Source organism: Moschus berezovskii, chromosome 4, assembly GCF_049115385.1.
Source record: "Moschus berezovskii isolate FMDL1 chromosome 4, NW_MosBer_1.0, whole genome shotgun sequence".
NCBI lineage: Eukaryota > Metazoa > Chordata > Mammalia > Artiodactyla > Moschidae > Moschus > Moschus berezovskii.
This window is the reverse complement of record NC_142463.1, coordinates 2739662-2755549: the sequence shown is the minus strand read 5'-3', so window position 1 is coordinate 2755549 and position 15888 is coordinate 2739662. Positions and strand designations below refer to the sequence as shown.

At 48.5% G+C, this 15888-nt stretch overlaps 1 protein-coding gene across 11 annotated transcripts in view; it reads left to right on the top strand.

The window, feature by feature from the left end:
• IFT54 (intraflagellar transport 54) overlaps window positions 1-15888 on the top strand; it is a 63212-nt gene that overhangs the window by 45469 nt on the left and 1855 nt on the right. For all 11 annotated transcript variants that reach the window (XM_088835063.1, XM_055401798.2, XM_055401797.2 and 8 more), the window contains one exon: window positions 15092-15315. In XM_088835063.1, coding sequence (XP_088691189.1) covers window positions 15092-15315 — 224 coding nt within the window. The remainder of the gene's footprint in view (window positions 1-15091; window positions 15316-15888) is intronic.

The following is a 15888-nucleotide window of genomic DNA, read 5'->3' as shown; positions in this document are numbered from 1 at the left end:
AGCAGTCTGTGCACGAGACCCGTCCAGAGAGAGTTTGTTAGATATTGGTGCTGGGTCTGCCCCAGACCCACGGGTCCTTCTTTGGGCAGGATGCCGGGGTGGATGCGTTTGAAACATTCCCAGCTGATTCAGAGGCACAGCCGGAAACATGACGGTACCTTTGATTGAAACATTCTGAGGTGGTTCGGAGGCACAACAGGGAACACAGCGGTACCTTTGAGCTTCTGCTCCAGGTGGTCGCTCATCCCTGGGGGTGTGAGGTGGGAGCTGCTTAACCTGTGCTTCTGGTACCTGAGCACAAGGGCTGGCTGCGTTAAACCCTCAGAAGGCCCGGGGCCCTCGTGCTTGGGGAGGAAGGAGCCTGTCTGCTCCCTCCATCTTGCTGGACCTGGCTCATTTGGGTGGGGAGCTGGGGAGCTATGCACTTGAGGCAGACCTAAAAGCATCATCCTAACCAACAGTGCACACCCCCGCCTGCACTGTGTGTCCCAGGTATGAGGTCTTTCTCCTGCTGATGTGCGGGACGGGGAGTGGGGGGAGGGAGTGTCTGTCCAGCTTGCTGTGTCAGGGGGTGGGGGAAGGGCTGTATCCTGTGGGCCGTGGCTTGCATGAGCCCAGCTCCTCCACCCTTATATGCTTACCGCATGGCTCTCCCCGCTTGACCAAGGTGAGAGCATCCTAACATTTTTTTTTTTTTATAAGAAATGCCCGCACACACCTTTTTAATGTCCGAGCTCCTGAGGAATCTAAGTGGCAAATACAGGATTGTAAAGAGGCTAAGGGAATGTGAGATGTAATGAAAATGGCATAAAAGGATGTTAGTAACTTTGTCCTTGAGGATTTGTTGTTGCCTCTTTAAATGTGGTCAGTGCGGCCATGGAGATGCCAGGGATGGAAAGCACGGCCCTTCTGGGAATATCTTCTCTAGATTTAAATTCCTCTGCGTGTTCGATTCCAGTTTTCTCCACCTGGCACCTTTGGTCTGGTTTTCTGAGGGTACTCCCGGAGTCATCTGTCCTCTTTACAAAATTTTGGGCCACGGATTTTCTTGCCTCGATGGCAGGACTCAGTAGGAGGCTTGGCGGTTCTCCAGAATTCTGTCTCCGTGGCCAGATGGGCAGCTTGGAGCCCAGGAGTTTGCCTTCACCCTCCTATTAGCATTTCCCACACTGTCTAGGTGCTCCAGTGTGGGGAGCGTATGTATGTGGTTGCTGTAATCGCCTGGTGAGTGGACCACTTTATCCTGACATAGTGACCATTTTTGTCACTTGTTGCAGTTATTGGCTTAAAGTCTATTCGGTCTGCCAAAAGTATAGATACCCCTGCTCTGTTTTCCGGAGAAGGCAATGGCAAGCCACTCCAGTACTCTTGCCTGGAAAATCCCATGGATGGAGGAGCCTCGTAGGCTTCAGTCCGTGGGGTCGCTAAGGGTCGGACACGACTGAGCAACTTCACTTTCACACATTGGAGAAGGAAATGGCAACCCACTCCAGCGTTCTTGCCTGGAGAATCCCAGGGACAGGGGAGCCTGGCGGGCTGCCGTCTGTGGGGTCACACAGAGTCGGACACGACTGAAGCGACTTAGCAGCAGCAGCAGGGCTGGGGGACATGACTGAGCGACTTCACTTTCCCTTTTCCCTTCATGCATTGGAGAAGGAAATGGCAACCCACTCCAGCGTTCTTGCCTGGAGAATCCCAGGGACGGGGGAGCCTGGCGGGCTGCCGTCTGTGGGGTCGCACAGAGTCGGCCACGACTGAAGCGACGCAGCAGCAGCAGCAGCTCTCTTTTGGCTTCTATTTTGTGGAATATCTGTTTCTGTCCCTTCACTTTGAGCCTCTGTATGTCTTTACAGATGGAGTGAATCTCTTGTAGGGGGCAGATACTTGAGTCTTGCTTCATCTATCCCACCCACTCTATGACTTTCCCCGCTCCCCAGTTTTACTGAGATATAATTGACATATAGCCCTGTGTACTTTTAAGGTGTACAGCATAATGACTTGACTTAAATATATGGTGAAATAATTGCCAGAACAAGTTAGCTAACACCCATCATCTCATATAGATAGAAAAAAAGAAGGAAATCTTGGGATCTACTCTCCTAACAACTGTCATATATAATGTACACTGTTCACTGTAGTGAACAGTGCTGTGGGAACAGCACGTTCTGAGTATTTATTTGTCTTATAACTGGAATTTGGTACCTCCACTTCCCTCTCCCCTCACCCCCTACTATACAGGACTTGTCTTTCTCTTGTCTTTTTGATTGGAGAATTAGTCCATTTACATGTAGAATAATTGTGCTATTTCAAATCCTAAAGATGATGCTGTTAAAGTGATGCTCTCAATATGCCAGCAAATTTGGAAAACTTAGCAGTGGCCACAGAACTGAAAAAGATCAGTTTTCATTCCAATCCCAAAGGGCAATGCCAAAGAATGTTCAATCATGTACCGCATGATTGTACTCATTTCATGAACTAGCAAAGTAATGCTCAAAATCCTTCAAGCTAGGCTTCGACAGTATGTGAACCAAGAACTTCTAGCAGAGATCAAATTGCCAACATCCATTGGATCATAGAAAAAGCAAGAGAATTTATTGATTATGCCAAAGCCTTTGACTGTGTGTATCACAACAAACTGTGGAAAACTCTTCAAGAGATGGGAATACCAGTCCACCTTACCTGCCTCCTGAGAAACCTGTATGCAGGTCAAGAAGCAATAGTTAGAAACGGACATGGAACAATGGACTGGTTCCAAATTTGAGAAAGGAGGGTGTGTAGCGTCACCCTGCTTATTTAACTTATATGCAGAGTACATCATGCCAAATACTGGGCTGAATGAAGCACAAGCTGGAATCAAGATTGCTGGGAGAAATGTCAGTAACCTCAGATATGCAGACGGTACCACCTTTATGGCAGAAAGTGAAGAGGAATTAAAGAGCCCCGTGATGAAGGTAAGAGGAGAGTGGAAAAGCTGGCTTAAAACGCAAACTTAAAAAAACTAAGATCATGGCTGCTGGTCCCATCACTTCATGACAAATAGAAGGGGAAACAAGGGAAACAGTGACAGACTATTTTCTTGAGCTCCAAAATCACTGTAGATGGTGACTGCAGTCTGCACCAAAATCACTGTAGATGGTGACTGCAGTCTGCAGTCATGAAATTAAAAGATGTTTGCTCCTTGGAAGAAAAGCTATGACCAACCTAGAAAGCATATTAAAAAGCAGAGACATCACTTGGCCACCAAATACGTGTGTAGTCAAAGCTGTGTTTTTTCCAGCAGTCATGTATGGATGTGACAGTTGGACCATAAAGAAGGCTGAGTGCCTGAGAATAATGCTTTCAAACTGTGGTGCTGGAGAAGACTCTTGAGAGTCCCTTGGACTGCAAGGAGATCAAACCAGTCAATCCTAAAGGAGACAAGTCCTGGATATTCTTTGGAAGGACTGATGCTGAAGCTGAAGTTCCAATACTTTGGCCACCTGATGCGAAGAACTGACTCATTAGAAAAGACCCAGACGCTGGGAATGATTGAAGGCAGGAGGAGAAGGGGGTGACAGAGGATGAGATGGTTGGATAATATCACGGATTCAATGGACGTGAGTTTGAGCAAGCTCGGGGAGATGGTGAAGGACAGGGAAGCCTGGCGTGCTGCAGTCCATGGGGTCTAAAAGAGTCGGACACGACCGAGCGCCTGAACAACAGCAGCAAAGTACTTACTAATGCCGCCCTGTGGTTTTCCTGACTTTTTGTGGTTCCTGTGTTCCTGTTTTCTTGTCTCTCTTGTGAATTCATGTCTTTCCATCGTGGCATGGCTTGGTTCTCTTCTCTTCATCCTTTTTGTATCTACTGTATGTTTTTGCTTTGTGGTTAATCTGAAACTTACATAAAACATCTTGCAGATATAACAGTCTATTTTACCCTGATAACAACATCAATTGTATACAAAAACTCTATGCTTTTACTCCCCCTTCATATGTTTTTGATGTTATGGTCTACCTCTTTTTATGTTGTTTATTAGCAAAATTATTGTGACTTTAGTTATTTTTAGTACTTTTCCTCAAACCTTCATGCTAGAGTTAAGTGATTAATACCTCCATCATATTGTAGCATTAGAGTATTTTGAATTTGACTGTATGCTTATCTTCACCATAGTGTTGTATGTTTTCCTGTTACTAGTTAGTATCCTTTTGTTCCAGCCTGAAGAGTCCCTTGCAGTGTTTCTCCTCAGGCAGGTCTGGTAGTGGTGAACTCCCTCAACTTCTGTTTGTCTGGGAAAGTCTCACCTCTCCTTTATTTCTGAAGGGTAGCTTTGTTGGATGGAGTATTCTTGAGCTAACGCTTTTTTTCCCCTTCATTTCTTTGAATATTTTGCCCCACTCTTTTCTGGCCTGTAAAGTTTCTCCAGACAGATTTTCAGATTGCTTTATAGCAGGAAGTTACCAGCTGCTTTGAGTCTTGACAGTTTTATTATAATACATCTTAGAGAAGATCTCCTTACTTGTGTGATAAGTTCCTTCAGTCGTGTCTGCCTCTTTGAGACCCTATGAACTGTAGCCCACCAGGCTCCTCTGTCCATGGGGATTCTCCAGACAAGAACACTGGAGTGGGCTGCCATGCCCTCCTCCGGCGGACCTTCCTGACCCGGGGATCCAAGCCACGTCTCTCATGTCTCCTGCATTGCAGGCAGGTTCTTTGCCATGAGTGCCACCTGGGAGGCCCAAGATCTCCTTAAGCGAAGTTTGTTTGATGAACTGTGAGCTTCATGAACTTGGATGTCCAAATGTCTTACAGATTTTGGAAGTTCTCAGCCATTATTTCTTTAAGTAAGCTTTTTGCCTCTTTCTCCCTCCAGTTGCTTGCATAGGCTTTCTTCACTCTTTTCTGTTCATTCTTTCCCCCCTGGGCTGGATAATCTGGAAGGTCCTGTCTGCTACTTCTCACATTCTTCTTCCACTTGAACTGTTCTGTTGCTGATGCTCTGGTCACATTTTTCATTTCAGTCACTATGTTATTTGGCTCCAGAATTTCTGTTTCTCCTTGTGAGACTTCTCATTATTTCCCTGTATTATTTTCCTGATTTGTTGAATTGTCTGCGTTTTTATGCAGCTCATCAAACTTCCTTAAAATAGCTGTTTTGGATTCTCTCTTGGCTCAATTGCAGATCCCCGAGTCTTTGGAGTCAGTCACTCCGGCAGCGTGCTGGTGGTGCTGTATCTCCTTGGTTCTTCACGTTCCTTGTCCCTTATGTTGCTGTCCTCACATTCCAAGTAGCAGCAGCCCCTCCAGTCTTTACTGACCGACTTGGGAGATAAATACTTCGCCAGCACTGCTAGGGATCGCAGGACTTCCTCACCTCCTTTGGATGCGCTCACTCCCTGTTTCCTGCTCCTCCCTCGCGTCATTCCAACGCTTCAGGGCCTTCTCTGTGTCCTGCAGCTTCACGCTGGCTACTCCCAGCCTCCCTCTTCCTGCCCAGGAGCAGCGCCAACGCTGAGGGTGCGGTCTCTCCCTTTGCAGACTCAGGATGGCTTTCTGCTCGAGTCCACTAGCCGTCCGTCAAAGCTCACTGTCACCACCGTGGAGACCACTCATGGGGAGCAACTAGAGAAAGCTCTCGTGCTGCAACAGAGACCCAGTGCAAAAAAAGAGAAAAGAGTGAGGATAAACGGCGCTCTAAAGTTCAGTGTCCATTGTTACTGGGAGCTTGCAGTGAGCTGGGGTACGAGGGTGCTGCTGGCCGCAAGAGGGAGAGGTCCTGCACGGAGCAGTCAGCGTCCTACACAGCTGGATGGGGCTGTGGGTGTCTCCATGGAGTTCAGGAACAGGGATGTGAAGTGAGACCTGGCCGAGGCACCCTGGAGGGGTACTCTGGAGGGCCAACTGGTGCAAAGAGAAATGTGACTGAATTCTGGAATGGAGGCGGGGTCATCATCATTTGAGGATGACAGCAGTCTGCCAAGTCAGTCAACTCCTTAAAATTTAAATATGTTTAACAAATGTGTAAGGTGGCCTGGGACAAAATAAATACACAAAAGTCAGTATTTTTCCTGTATGTCAGCAATAACCAGTTGGAAACAATGTGTATCAAGCTCTTCCTCCAGAACTGGAAACAAGAATGTAAATTTCCACAGCATGTGTGCTTTAGTGAGAATTTATAGCAACTGTATTGAGAAGCCACTGAATTCTACCAAGAAATATAAAGGGCTTGGAAAAAGTCACGAGAGACATTGTGTTCTGCATGGAAACACAATGTTATAGAGATGTCACTTCTCTCAAGTTAACTTACAAGTGTAATGGGACACCAGTAAGTGTTCAGTGGACGTTTTGGAATTTGGCGAAGGATATTCTAAAGCTCATGTGGGGAGCTTCTCTGGTGGTCCAGTGGCTAAGATTCTGCCTTCCAGTGCAGGGGTGCAAGTTCAGTCCTTGACGGGAACTAAGATCCTACTTCTGCACAGTGCGGCTGAAAAAAGTTTTATCTGAAAGAATAAATACATGGTCATAGCCTTTCATAAAAATGCTCGAAAGGACCAGTTTTAGGCCAGTAATGTATTCTTCACTTTCATTCCTTTAGCTGGGAGTCTGAGTTCCACATTTCCCTGTTGCCTGCTCTGTTAGTGTCGTTCTGATCAGTTTTCCTTGTGACAGGATGATTTTTAAATTATTAACATTTTGGGGTCAGTCAGAAAGGCCTGTCTGAAGTTGCATCTTCTCTACTCTGTGCAGTAACCTCGGGCTTCAGCTGCAGTGAACTCACGCAGAGTTCAGAGGACCTCACACACTTCCGAGAATGTTCCTTGTTCCTCTCCAAGGACGGTGATGTCTGTAGAAGTAGCTGACATTTAATGACCTTTTGATTTCTCTCTGCACCAGGTGCTAGGTGGTTCCATATATGCATTTTTTTCTCCTGTAGACGTTTACCCATGAGTTGTTCTCAGTTGTAGACGATATAATCATTATAACAACAGCTGACGTCAGTAGAGCAGTTACTGTCCCTGAGGAATTGCATCTCCTGCTTCATTTAATCCTCACGGGAACTTACAAGACAGGTGTTGCCCCCATTTTCTAAGTTTGGAAACAGGCACAAAGCTGTCGTGTCTGAGGTTATGTAGACAGTCTCAGAGGGAGGCTGTCCCCCGGGCCTGCCTGCATCCAGTCTGGGAGTCAGCCTCACGCTACGCAGCGTCTCACGCGTGCGTTCTAAAGGCTTCCTGCCTGTGTTTCATTTCTTATCTGCAGTGGCCGCAGTGAGCAGGGTTTTTTTTTTTGGCTGCCCGGGGTCTTTGTTGCGGCACCGGGCTTTCTCTAGATGTGGCGAGTGGGGCGCTTCCTCGTGTTGGTGCAGGGGCTGCTCACTGCTGTGGCTTCTCTCGCTGCCGTGTGGGCTCAGCAGTTCTGCTGCGAGTGGGCTCTTCGTGCCAGGGATTGAACCCCTGTCCCTTGCACTGGCAGGCAGATTCTTAACCACTGGACCACACGGCCACAGGGGAAGGCCCCGTGAGCAGATCTTTAATCATCTGGAAGGTTTTTCACAGCGTGCCCCTGGCTCGGAGCAGTGGTTTACTCTCTGCTGCCAGTGCTCAGCAGCCATTACCTGCAGCGGTCAGGTTGTGTTATTCTCCTTATTCCTTGACAGGTTAATTACAGATTTCAGCTTTTCAGGGCCACATGTGGGTGAGTTAGAACAGTCACAGCATCTTGCTAGGGTGCCATGCCAAAGAAACAGGGCATCTGGGCCCACAGGTGCCAGCTCTGGCATCAGAGTGCAGAAATACAGTCCTGGCTGGTGGAAAATGCTTGGTGAACGTTGGTGCAACCGCGTCGTAAAGCTCGGTGCTGGGGCGTCACGTGGCTGAAGACAGATGTACCCGCTGACCCCGCAGCGCCACTTCTCGCCGCATGAGCTGGAGGGTCCGCTGCGTGTGTGTGCTGGGATACACCTGTAAGACGGCTCACAGCCGTGTGGTCTGTCGTGCCCCAGGCCAGGAACCACTGTGTGTCCACCAGTGCAGGACTGGATGGGTGCGTCGGTGTATTCTTATGGTCACATCGCCATTCAGCAGTGCCGAGGGACAGAGGCCAGCACGCACGGATACGTGAGAGAGTGAGTGTGTGTGTGTGATTCCTTCCATCCGTCCTGCACACGTGGAACAGGCAGGCAGGTATGCGAACAGCAGAGCTGGTCACGCAGAGCCGGGACTCGATCCGGCAGTGGCACCTTGGGCTCTGGGGGCCCTGGCAGGGTTTGCCCTCCTGACCCAGGCAGTGGCTGCGGGTGGCACCATGTCGTTCTCTCAAACTGTGCAGTTCTGTCTTAGGTGCTTTCCTGTATGTTAAACGTTAAAGTGTTTCGTTCCAGACCATTTTCCCATGTGTTCCGTTTGACCCACACCGGACATGAACGTATGCTTTGCAGAGAAGTCTGATGACAGAGTGTCTCTGGGTGGACGGGACCCTCAGAATAGTCCTCCTGGGGGTCTCTGCTTTCCTCGTGTGGCTTGGACGCAGGCATTCCTCGGTTTAGGAAGAAAAGGAACTTCTGACAGACTGTAATGAGTCACTTCCTGAGGTCATGGGGGAGCGTGCTATTTAGAGCAGGTGCCCACACGCCGTGATTTATCGCCCCCTTCTCTATTCATCAGGCCTTTGTTTATTGGGTTTGCTTAACATGGGGCACAGCTCTCCCAGGAGGGCCCGGGACCCCTCAGATCAGCGGCCGAGTGGAGGGCAGTGCTGTACCTGCTCCTGTTCCTGAGAGATTCTTGCGAGACCTGTGGGTCAGGCTTTGCACCATTATTTTAACAACACTATTTTCTTTTCCTGAAGCCTTATGTTGAAATGTAAAGAAACAAATCTCTCAGGTCAATGCTTTTTATGTGTATGACTTAAAATAATAAATAATTATAAATTTAAAAAGTCACTATAAACAATTAAATGCCCACACTTCTGGGGATAAGTATGTGTGTGGCAAATGCAGTTAATATTCAGTCCCAGAGGTACCTGTTCCCCTGAAAGGTCCTGGAAAGTCACTTCTTCCGTAGCGCGCGTGTGAAGTGGCCAGCCAAATGAGGAAACGCTTTGCCAGAGGTCCCGCTGCCCGACAGCAGCTGAGTCAACAGTCTGCAGCCCGCACGAGGGAGCCCGCCCAGCAGCAGGCACGAGGGCGCCGGGGGCGGGCGAGTGTCCCCGCGTCCCCTGCAGCAGCCCGGCTCAGCTGTGAGCCCAGAATGCCGCCTTTCCCCGAAGAGCTTTGAGAGCACGTCTCGTGGGGTGGGCTGTGTGTTTTAGAGAGCGACGTGTCAGGGAGGACGGTAAGCGACGTTCCGACGGGAGAACTCGGCCGCCTGAAGCCGGGCGAGCCCGCGTGGGTTGGCGCTGACCACGCGGCGCACGTGTTGCCTGCAGGCGCGCCAGCTGCACCCTCTCCCGAGGCCGGTGCCCCGGTCCTTCGCGACAGAGATGTTCATGACAGCGGTGACCGTCCGTCCAGGGTTTACTGTGAGCAAGGCAGGCACCGAGCTGCTTGCTTTGTGTTATCCCATCGAATCCTGCCTGCAGGGTCAATGTTAGCATTTCCGTTTTATTGTGAGGAGACCGAGGCCAGGCCGAGCTCTGGAGGCCGTATAGCCTGGAGGTGGGGAGGCGGGCCGGGCCGCTGGTCCCTGCAGAGCGCATGGGCCTTACCGCCCCGAGTCTGCCCACGATCCAGCGGGTTTTAGGCACTGCTGCTGCTAAGTCACTTCAGTCGTGTCCGACTCTGTGTGACCCCACAGTTTCTGTTATATTTTTTTCTCTTCCATTTTCAAAAATTAAGCATATTTCATATGACTAATTCCTGTGTGGTGAGTACAGTGGTGGATTCTCAGATTTTACTGTAATATTAAAAGTCTATAAAACTGGGGTTTATAATGGTTGCGTTTGTCTGGAAAGTTGCTGATACAGCAGAACGAGCTGTGTCTAAATCAGAGCCTGTCGTCGGTGGGGGTGCTTTTTAAAGCACAGAGTCAGTCTTGACTTACCCACTCTACCCGCAGCTTTAAGTGAAAGCTTGGAAAATGCCAGAATTTTGATATTTTGCAGCAATAGGAAAAGCCTCTCCCAGCTATCATAATCCTAGCCCAAAAGTCTCTTGTGTTAAAAGTCCTTAGCCTCTCAAAAGTGAGACTGTGAACTCCCAGGTTTATGTTCCCAGTGCCCCTTGGAGCCGTGGCACAGAATCCTGAGGGAGGTTGGTAGACAGCCCCTTGGTGTGCTAGTCTGAGGTGGGCCTCACCGATTTTATCAGATGTAGCGCACATTAGTCCCCGTCCTGAGTTCTCTGCCCTGGACAGTTTTGTGTTAGAGTCAGTACGATGCCAGATACATCGGAATTACTTCATATCATTATGAGTGGGTTTAAGTAGAATTTTAAATGTCTCAATTAAGTCAGTCGTCAATATTATCACTGTAATAATGTTCAGTTTAGTCGCTTAGTCATGCCCGACTCTTTGCGACCCTATGGACTGCAGCACGCCAGGCCTCCCTGTCCATCACCAGCTCCTGGAACTTACTCAGACTCATGTCCATCAAGACGGTGATGCCATCCAACCATCTCATCCTCTGTCGTCCCCTTCTCCTCCTGCCTTCAGTCTTTCCCAACATCAGGGTCTTTTCCAAAGAGTCAGTTCTTCGCATCAGGTGGCCAAAGTATTGGAGCTTCAGCTGCATTATTCAGGACTGATTTCCTTTAGGATGGACCAGTTGGATCTCCTTGCAGTCCAAGGGATTCTCAAGAGTCTTCTCCAACACCACAGTTTGAATGCATCAGTTCTTTGGCACTCAGGCTTCTTTATAGTCCAACTCTCACATCCATACATGACTACTGGAAAAACCATAGTCTTGACTAGATGGACCTTTTTAGCAAAGTAATATCTCTGCTTTTTAATATGCTGTCTAGGTTGGTCATAACTTTTCTTCCAAGGAGTAAATAAATGTCTTTTAATTTCATGGCTGCAGTCACCATCTGCAGTGATTTTGGAGCCCAGGAAAGTAAAGTCTGTCACTGTTTCCATTGTTTCCCCATCTATTTGCCATAAAGTGATAGGACTGGAAGCCATGATCTTGTTGTTTTGAATGTTGAGTTTTAAGCCAACTTCTTCACGCTCCTCTTTCACTTTCATTAAGAGGCTTTTTAGTTCTTCTTCACTTTCTTCCATAAGGGTGGTGTCATCTGCATATCTGAGGTTATTGATATTTCTCCTGGCAACCTTGATTCCAGCTTGTGCTTCATCGAGCCAGGCATTTCATATGATGTATTATGCATATAAATTAAATAAGCAGGGTGACAATGTACAGCCTTGATGTACTCCTTTCCCAATTTGGAACCAGTTCATTGTTCCATGTCCAGTTCTAACTGTTGCTTCTTGACCTGCATACAGATTTCTCAGGAGGCAGGTAAGGTGGTCTGGTATTCCCATCTCTTGAAGAATTTTCCACGGTTTGTTGTGATCCACACAGTCAAAGGCTTTAGTGTAGGCAATGAACCTGAAGTAGATGTTTTTCTGAAATTCCCCTGCTTTTTCGATAATTCCACAGATGTTGGCAATTTGATCTCTGTTTCCTCTGCCTTTTCTAAATTCAGCTTGAACATCTGGAAGTTCTCAGTTCATGTACTGTTGAAGCCTGGCTCGGAGAATTTGGAGCATTACTTTGCTAGCATGTGAGATGAGTGCAATTGTGCAGTAGTTTGACCATTCTCTGGCATTGCCTTTCTTTGGGATTGGAATGAAAACTGACTTTTTCCTGTCCTGTGGCCACTGCTGAGTTTTCCAGATTTACTGGCATATTGAGTGCAACACTTTTATAGCATCATCTTTTAGGATTTGAAATAGCTCAGCTGAATTCCATCACCTCCGCTAACTTTGTTCATAGTTATGCTTTCTAAGGCCCATTTGAGTTTGTACTTCAGGGTGTCTGGCTCTAGGTGAGTGATGACACCATCGTGGTTATCTGGGTCATGAAGATCTTTTTTGTATAGTCAGTATAATAAGGACAGCACGTTTTTCCCCAGGAAGTAATTTATCATTGTATTGGTTCATTTTAGTCACTTCACATTTTAATTCAAAAGCACTTTTATAGCCACTACCTTTTTTAAAAAATTGAAGTTATTTTGAAATAACCATAGATTCGAATGTAGTTGTAAGAGATAACAGAGACCCCGGGGACCCCTTTCTCAGTTCTCCCCGCTGATGACATCTGGAAAAGCTGAGTGCAGTGTCGCACCCAGGATGCAGGCCTTGATGCCGTCAGGATACGGGGCATCTCCAGCATCCCAGGATCCTTCTTGTTGCCCTTTCACAACCACACCCACCCTCTGCCTTCCACCCCACCCTGTCCCAGACCGCTGGCAACTGCTAGCCTGTTCTCCAGTTTGTAGTGCCGTCGTCTTAAGACTGCTGTGGAAATGGAGTCATGCAGCATGTAATTCTGAGCCTGGCTTTTCTTCACTCAGCGTAACTCTCAGCTGGTCCGTCCAGGTTGCTGTGTGAAGCAGCAGTTCATTCCCTTTTTCTTGCCAAGTAGCTTTCCGTGATATGGATGTAGCAGGGTGTGTTTGTTTCCTCCCTGAAGGGTATCTGGTTGTGTCCAGTTGTTGACTGCTCTGAGTGCAGCTTCCATGAACTTACCCACACAAGTGTTTGTGTCAGCATGTCTTCTCCGGGATCAATGCCCAGGAGTACAGTTGCTGGCTTGTATGGCAGTTGCACGGTGAGTTTCAAAGACCTGCTCACACTGTTTCCAGAGCAGCTGAACCGTTTTGCGTTCCCAGCAGCCGCGAATGAGGGTGCAGGTTCTCTGTGCCCTCCCAGCGTCTGATGTGCTTACAGTGTGTTGGTTTAGCCATTCTCATGGGTGTGGGGCCACATCTCACTGTGTTTCTAATTGCATTTCCTTGACGGATGCTGATTTTGAGGCTCTTTTCACGCGCTCTTTGGTGAACTGTTTGTTCTTTTGTCCGTTTTCTAACTTGACTCTTTGCTCTTTTGCTGTTGGTGTCTGGGAGTTTCCACACCCTGGGTCCTAACCCTCTGCCAGGCCTGTGGTTTGAACACACATCCTGTCACTATCTAGTTTGTCTTCCATGCTGTCAGCAGGGTTTGTCGCCCATGAACAGTTTTTAATGGTGACAGAGCCCATTTATCAGTTTTTCCTTCAGCTGGTCGTGTTTGGTGTCAAGTCAGAACCATTTATTTACCTGGTCCTAAATCCCAAGGATTTTCTTCTAGGTTTTCTCCCTAGAAGTTTTATAGTTTTATGTTTTACATTTCAGTCCATGGTCCGTTTAAGGGCAGTTTCTGTATAAGTTGTGAGGTTCTGGTCAGGGTTCTGTTCTGCCCGTGTGTCCAGCAGCTGCAGTGCCGTGTGTTGAGAGCCTGCGTCTCCTCCGCTGGCTTGCCGTAGCACCTTTGTCAGAAATCAGGTGGGCATACTTGTGAGGAGGACCTGGCTTCTCTGCTCTGTCCCCTGGATCTGGGTGTCCACCCTGCCCTGACCATACCGTCCTGAGTGCTGTCGCTCTAGTTAAGTCCTGAGATCCAGTAGGCTGATGCTTCCCGCACATTTCTTCTTTTTCAAAAAGTTTCAGCCATGCTAGATCCTGTGCCTTTTTGTATGAGTTTTAGGACAATCTTGTCCACATCTACAAACCTTTTGGGACTGTGGTAGGAATTGTATTAAACCTGTGTATCAATTTGGGGAGAACTGACGTCTTTACTGTGTTAATCTTGCACTTGATGGACAGGGTGTGGCTCTCTCTTTTTAGACCTCCTTTGATTTATTTTATCCACATTGTATAGTTTTCAGTACACAAGTTCTGTACATATTTTCTTAGATTTATGAATAGTACTTCTCTTTTCTGAGTATAGATGGCAGTGTATTTTTATTTTTAGTAGCTATGTGTTCATTGCCAGCAATAGAAACAGTCAGTTGATTTTTGTATGTTTATCTTGTATCCTGCAACCTTGCAGAACTCACTTACTGGTTCTGTGAGCTTTGCCTTTTGTTGTAGTCCTATTTCTTTAATGCTTTTGTGTGCCAGGCATTGTGTTAAGGCTTTCCACGTGTTTGCTAAAGGCCAGAACACAGTGGAGCTCAGACCTTGACACGTAAATCTCTTACTCACTTCATCTGCTCATTTGGCAGGTATTTAAGGAGCACTTACACGGACCAGACGCAGGTTCCTGCCCTCTGGGGTCTTGGTCTGAAACCCGCTGAGAAGTGACATGAGCGGTTATGTGTCACTACATTAAACAAGTCTAGTAATAAAAGAAGTTGATCAGTTATAACATAATGCATCTGACTTCTGCTGTCCGTGGGTAAAGCAGGGGCATGTGGTCAGCCTGTGTGGAGTGGGAGCGCCAGGGCAGGGGGGTCCTGAAGAGTGTTAATTTCCCCAGGAGAGGTCCCCAAGCCAAGATGCCTGTTGGTTCTTGAGATTCAGAGATGTCTTTGTCTCCTACAAAGAGAATTCTAGGGGTTGCTTGCATCACAGAGCCCAAGAACCCTGGCCAAAACCGAGCGAAGGTCTCCAGTCGCCTCCGTCCTCACCTCCCTCAGCAGCGGCCGTGTGAGCCCCTCCGCCACCGACCCTGCCCCAGGGCCCCAGGCCCCACAGCCTCAGCCTCCCCTGCTGCCCCGTGGTACCCTGGCCACGCCCTCCACCCACACACTCTGGCTCCTGCCTCTGCGGTGGTCCTCCCCTGCTGGGCGGGTTATCTTTCACTGGCCAGGCAGGCGGGGCTGCAGCCCTGTCAAGTGGGGAGGCGGGGCCCTCAGGGAGTGGCATGCAGCCCCAGATCCCCTTTCCTTGGGGGATCATCCTCTGTGTCCCTGCCTGAGCTCTTGTAATAAGAACAGCTGTAGGTTTCCAGTCACCTGGGAGATGCAGACCTTACTATACAGGCCCTCACGGGGCGCTGCTGGCTGAGCCTCGGGGTCACGGGCGTGAAGGCCTGTCTGCGGTCCAGCGGGTCCTGTGACAGTGCTGTCCCTGCACCCACGTCCCTCTGCCCTCAGGAGTGAGTGTGCTCCTCTCCCTTCACACTCTTCCCAGGAGAAGCTGCTCGTCTTCGAGTCAGCCTGGAAGAAGGAGAAGGACATCGTCTCCAAGGAGATAGAGAAGCTCCGGGTGTCCATCCAGACCCTGTGCCGGAGCGCCCTTCCCCTGGGCAAGATCATGGATTACATCCAGGAGGACGTGGACGCCATGCAGAACGAGCTGCACCTGTGGCACACTGAGAACCAGCAGCACGCCGAGGCCCTGCAGCAGGAGCAGAGGTGGGGGGATGGGAAGGGGGTGGGGGACTGCGGCAGGGAGCGGGGCGAGACCTCCGGAGAACCTAGCCCTCTCACCCCTCTTTCTTACCTCCTCCCCCAAGGAAAGTACATTGCTTCTTCACAACATAATGTGCATTTCTCTGTAGCAGCTAGGAAAGATCAGCACTCAGTGTTCAGAAACCCGAAGTTTAGACATACAGAAGACAGGAAACTTTGCAGTTTGGATACCATGTTTATCATGTGTCTTATCAAAATCCCCAAAGTTTTGTGGCTGTAATTTGAAAGTATTTAAAATTTTTTACTTGAAAAAGTACATTTATATTTTTATCCTTTCCCCCCACTTTGGATACAATGAGTAATTTACTTTTGTTACCTTCCATTGTTTTAATTAAGAAGCCAGTGCAGGGACTTCCCTGGTGGTCCAGTGGTTAAGACACCACACTCCCAACACAGGGGCCCTGGGTTCAGTCCCGGGTCGGGGAACTAAGATCCCCATATGCCACACGATGACGCGGCCAAAAAGAAAAGCATCAGATGGGAAAGGAGAGAGGTTCTCACGAGCCCCGGCTTGTG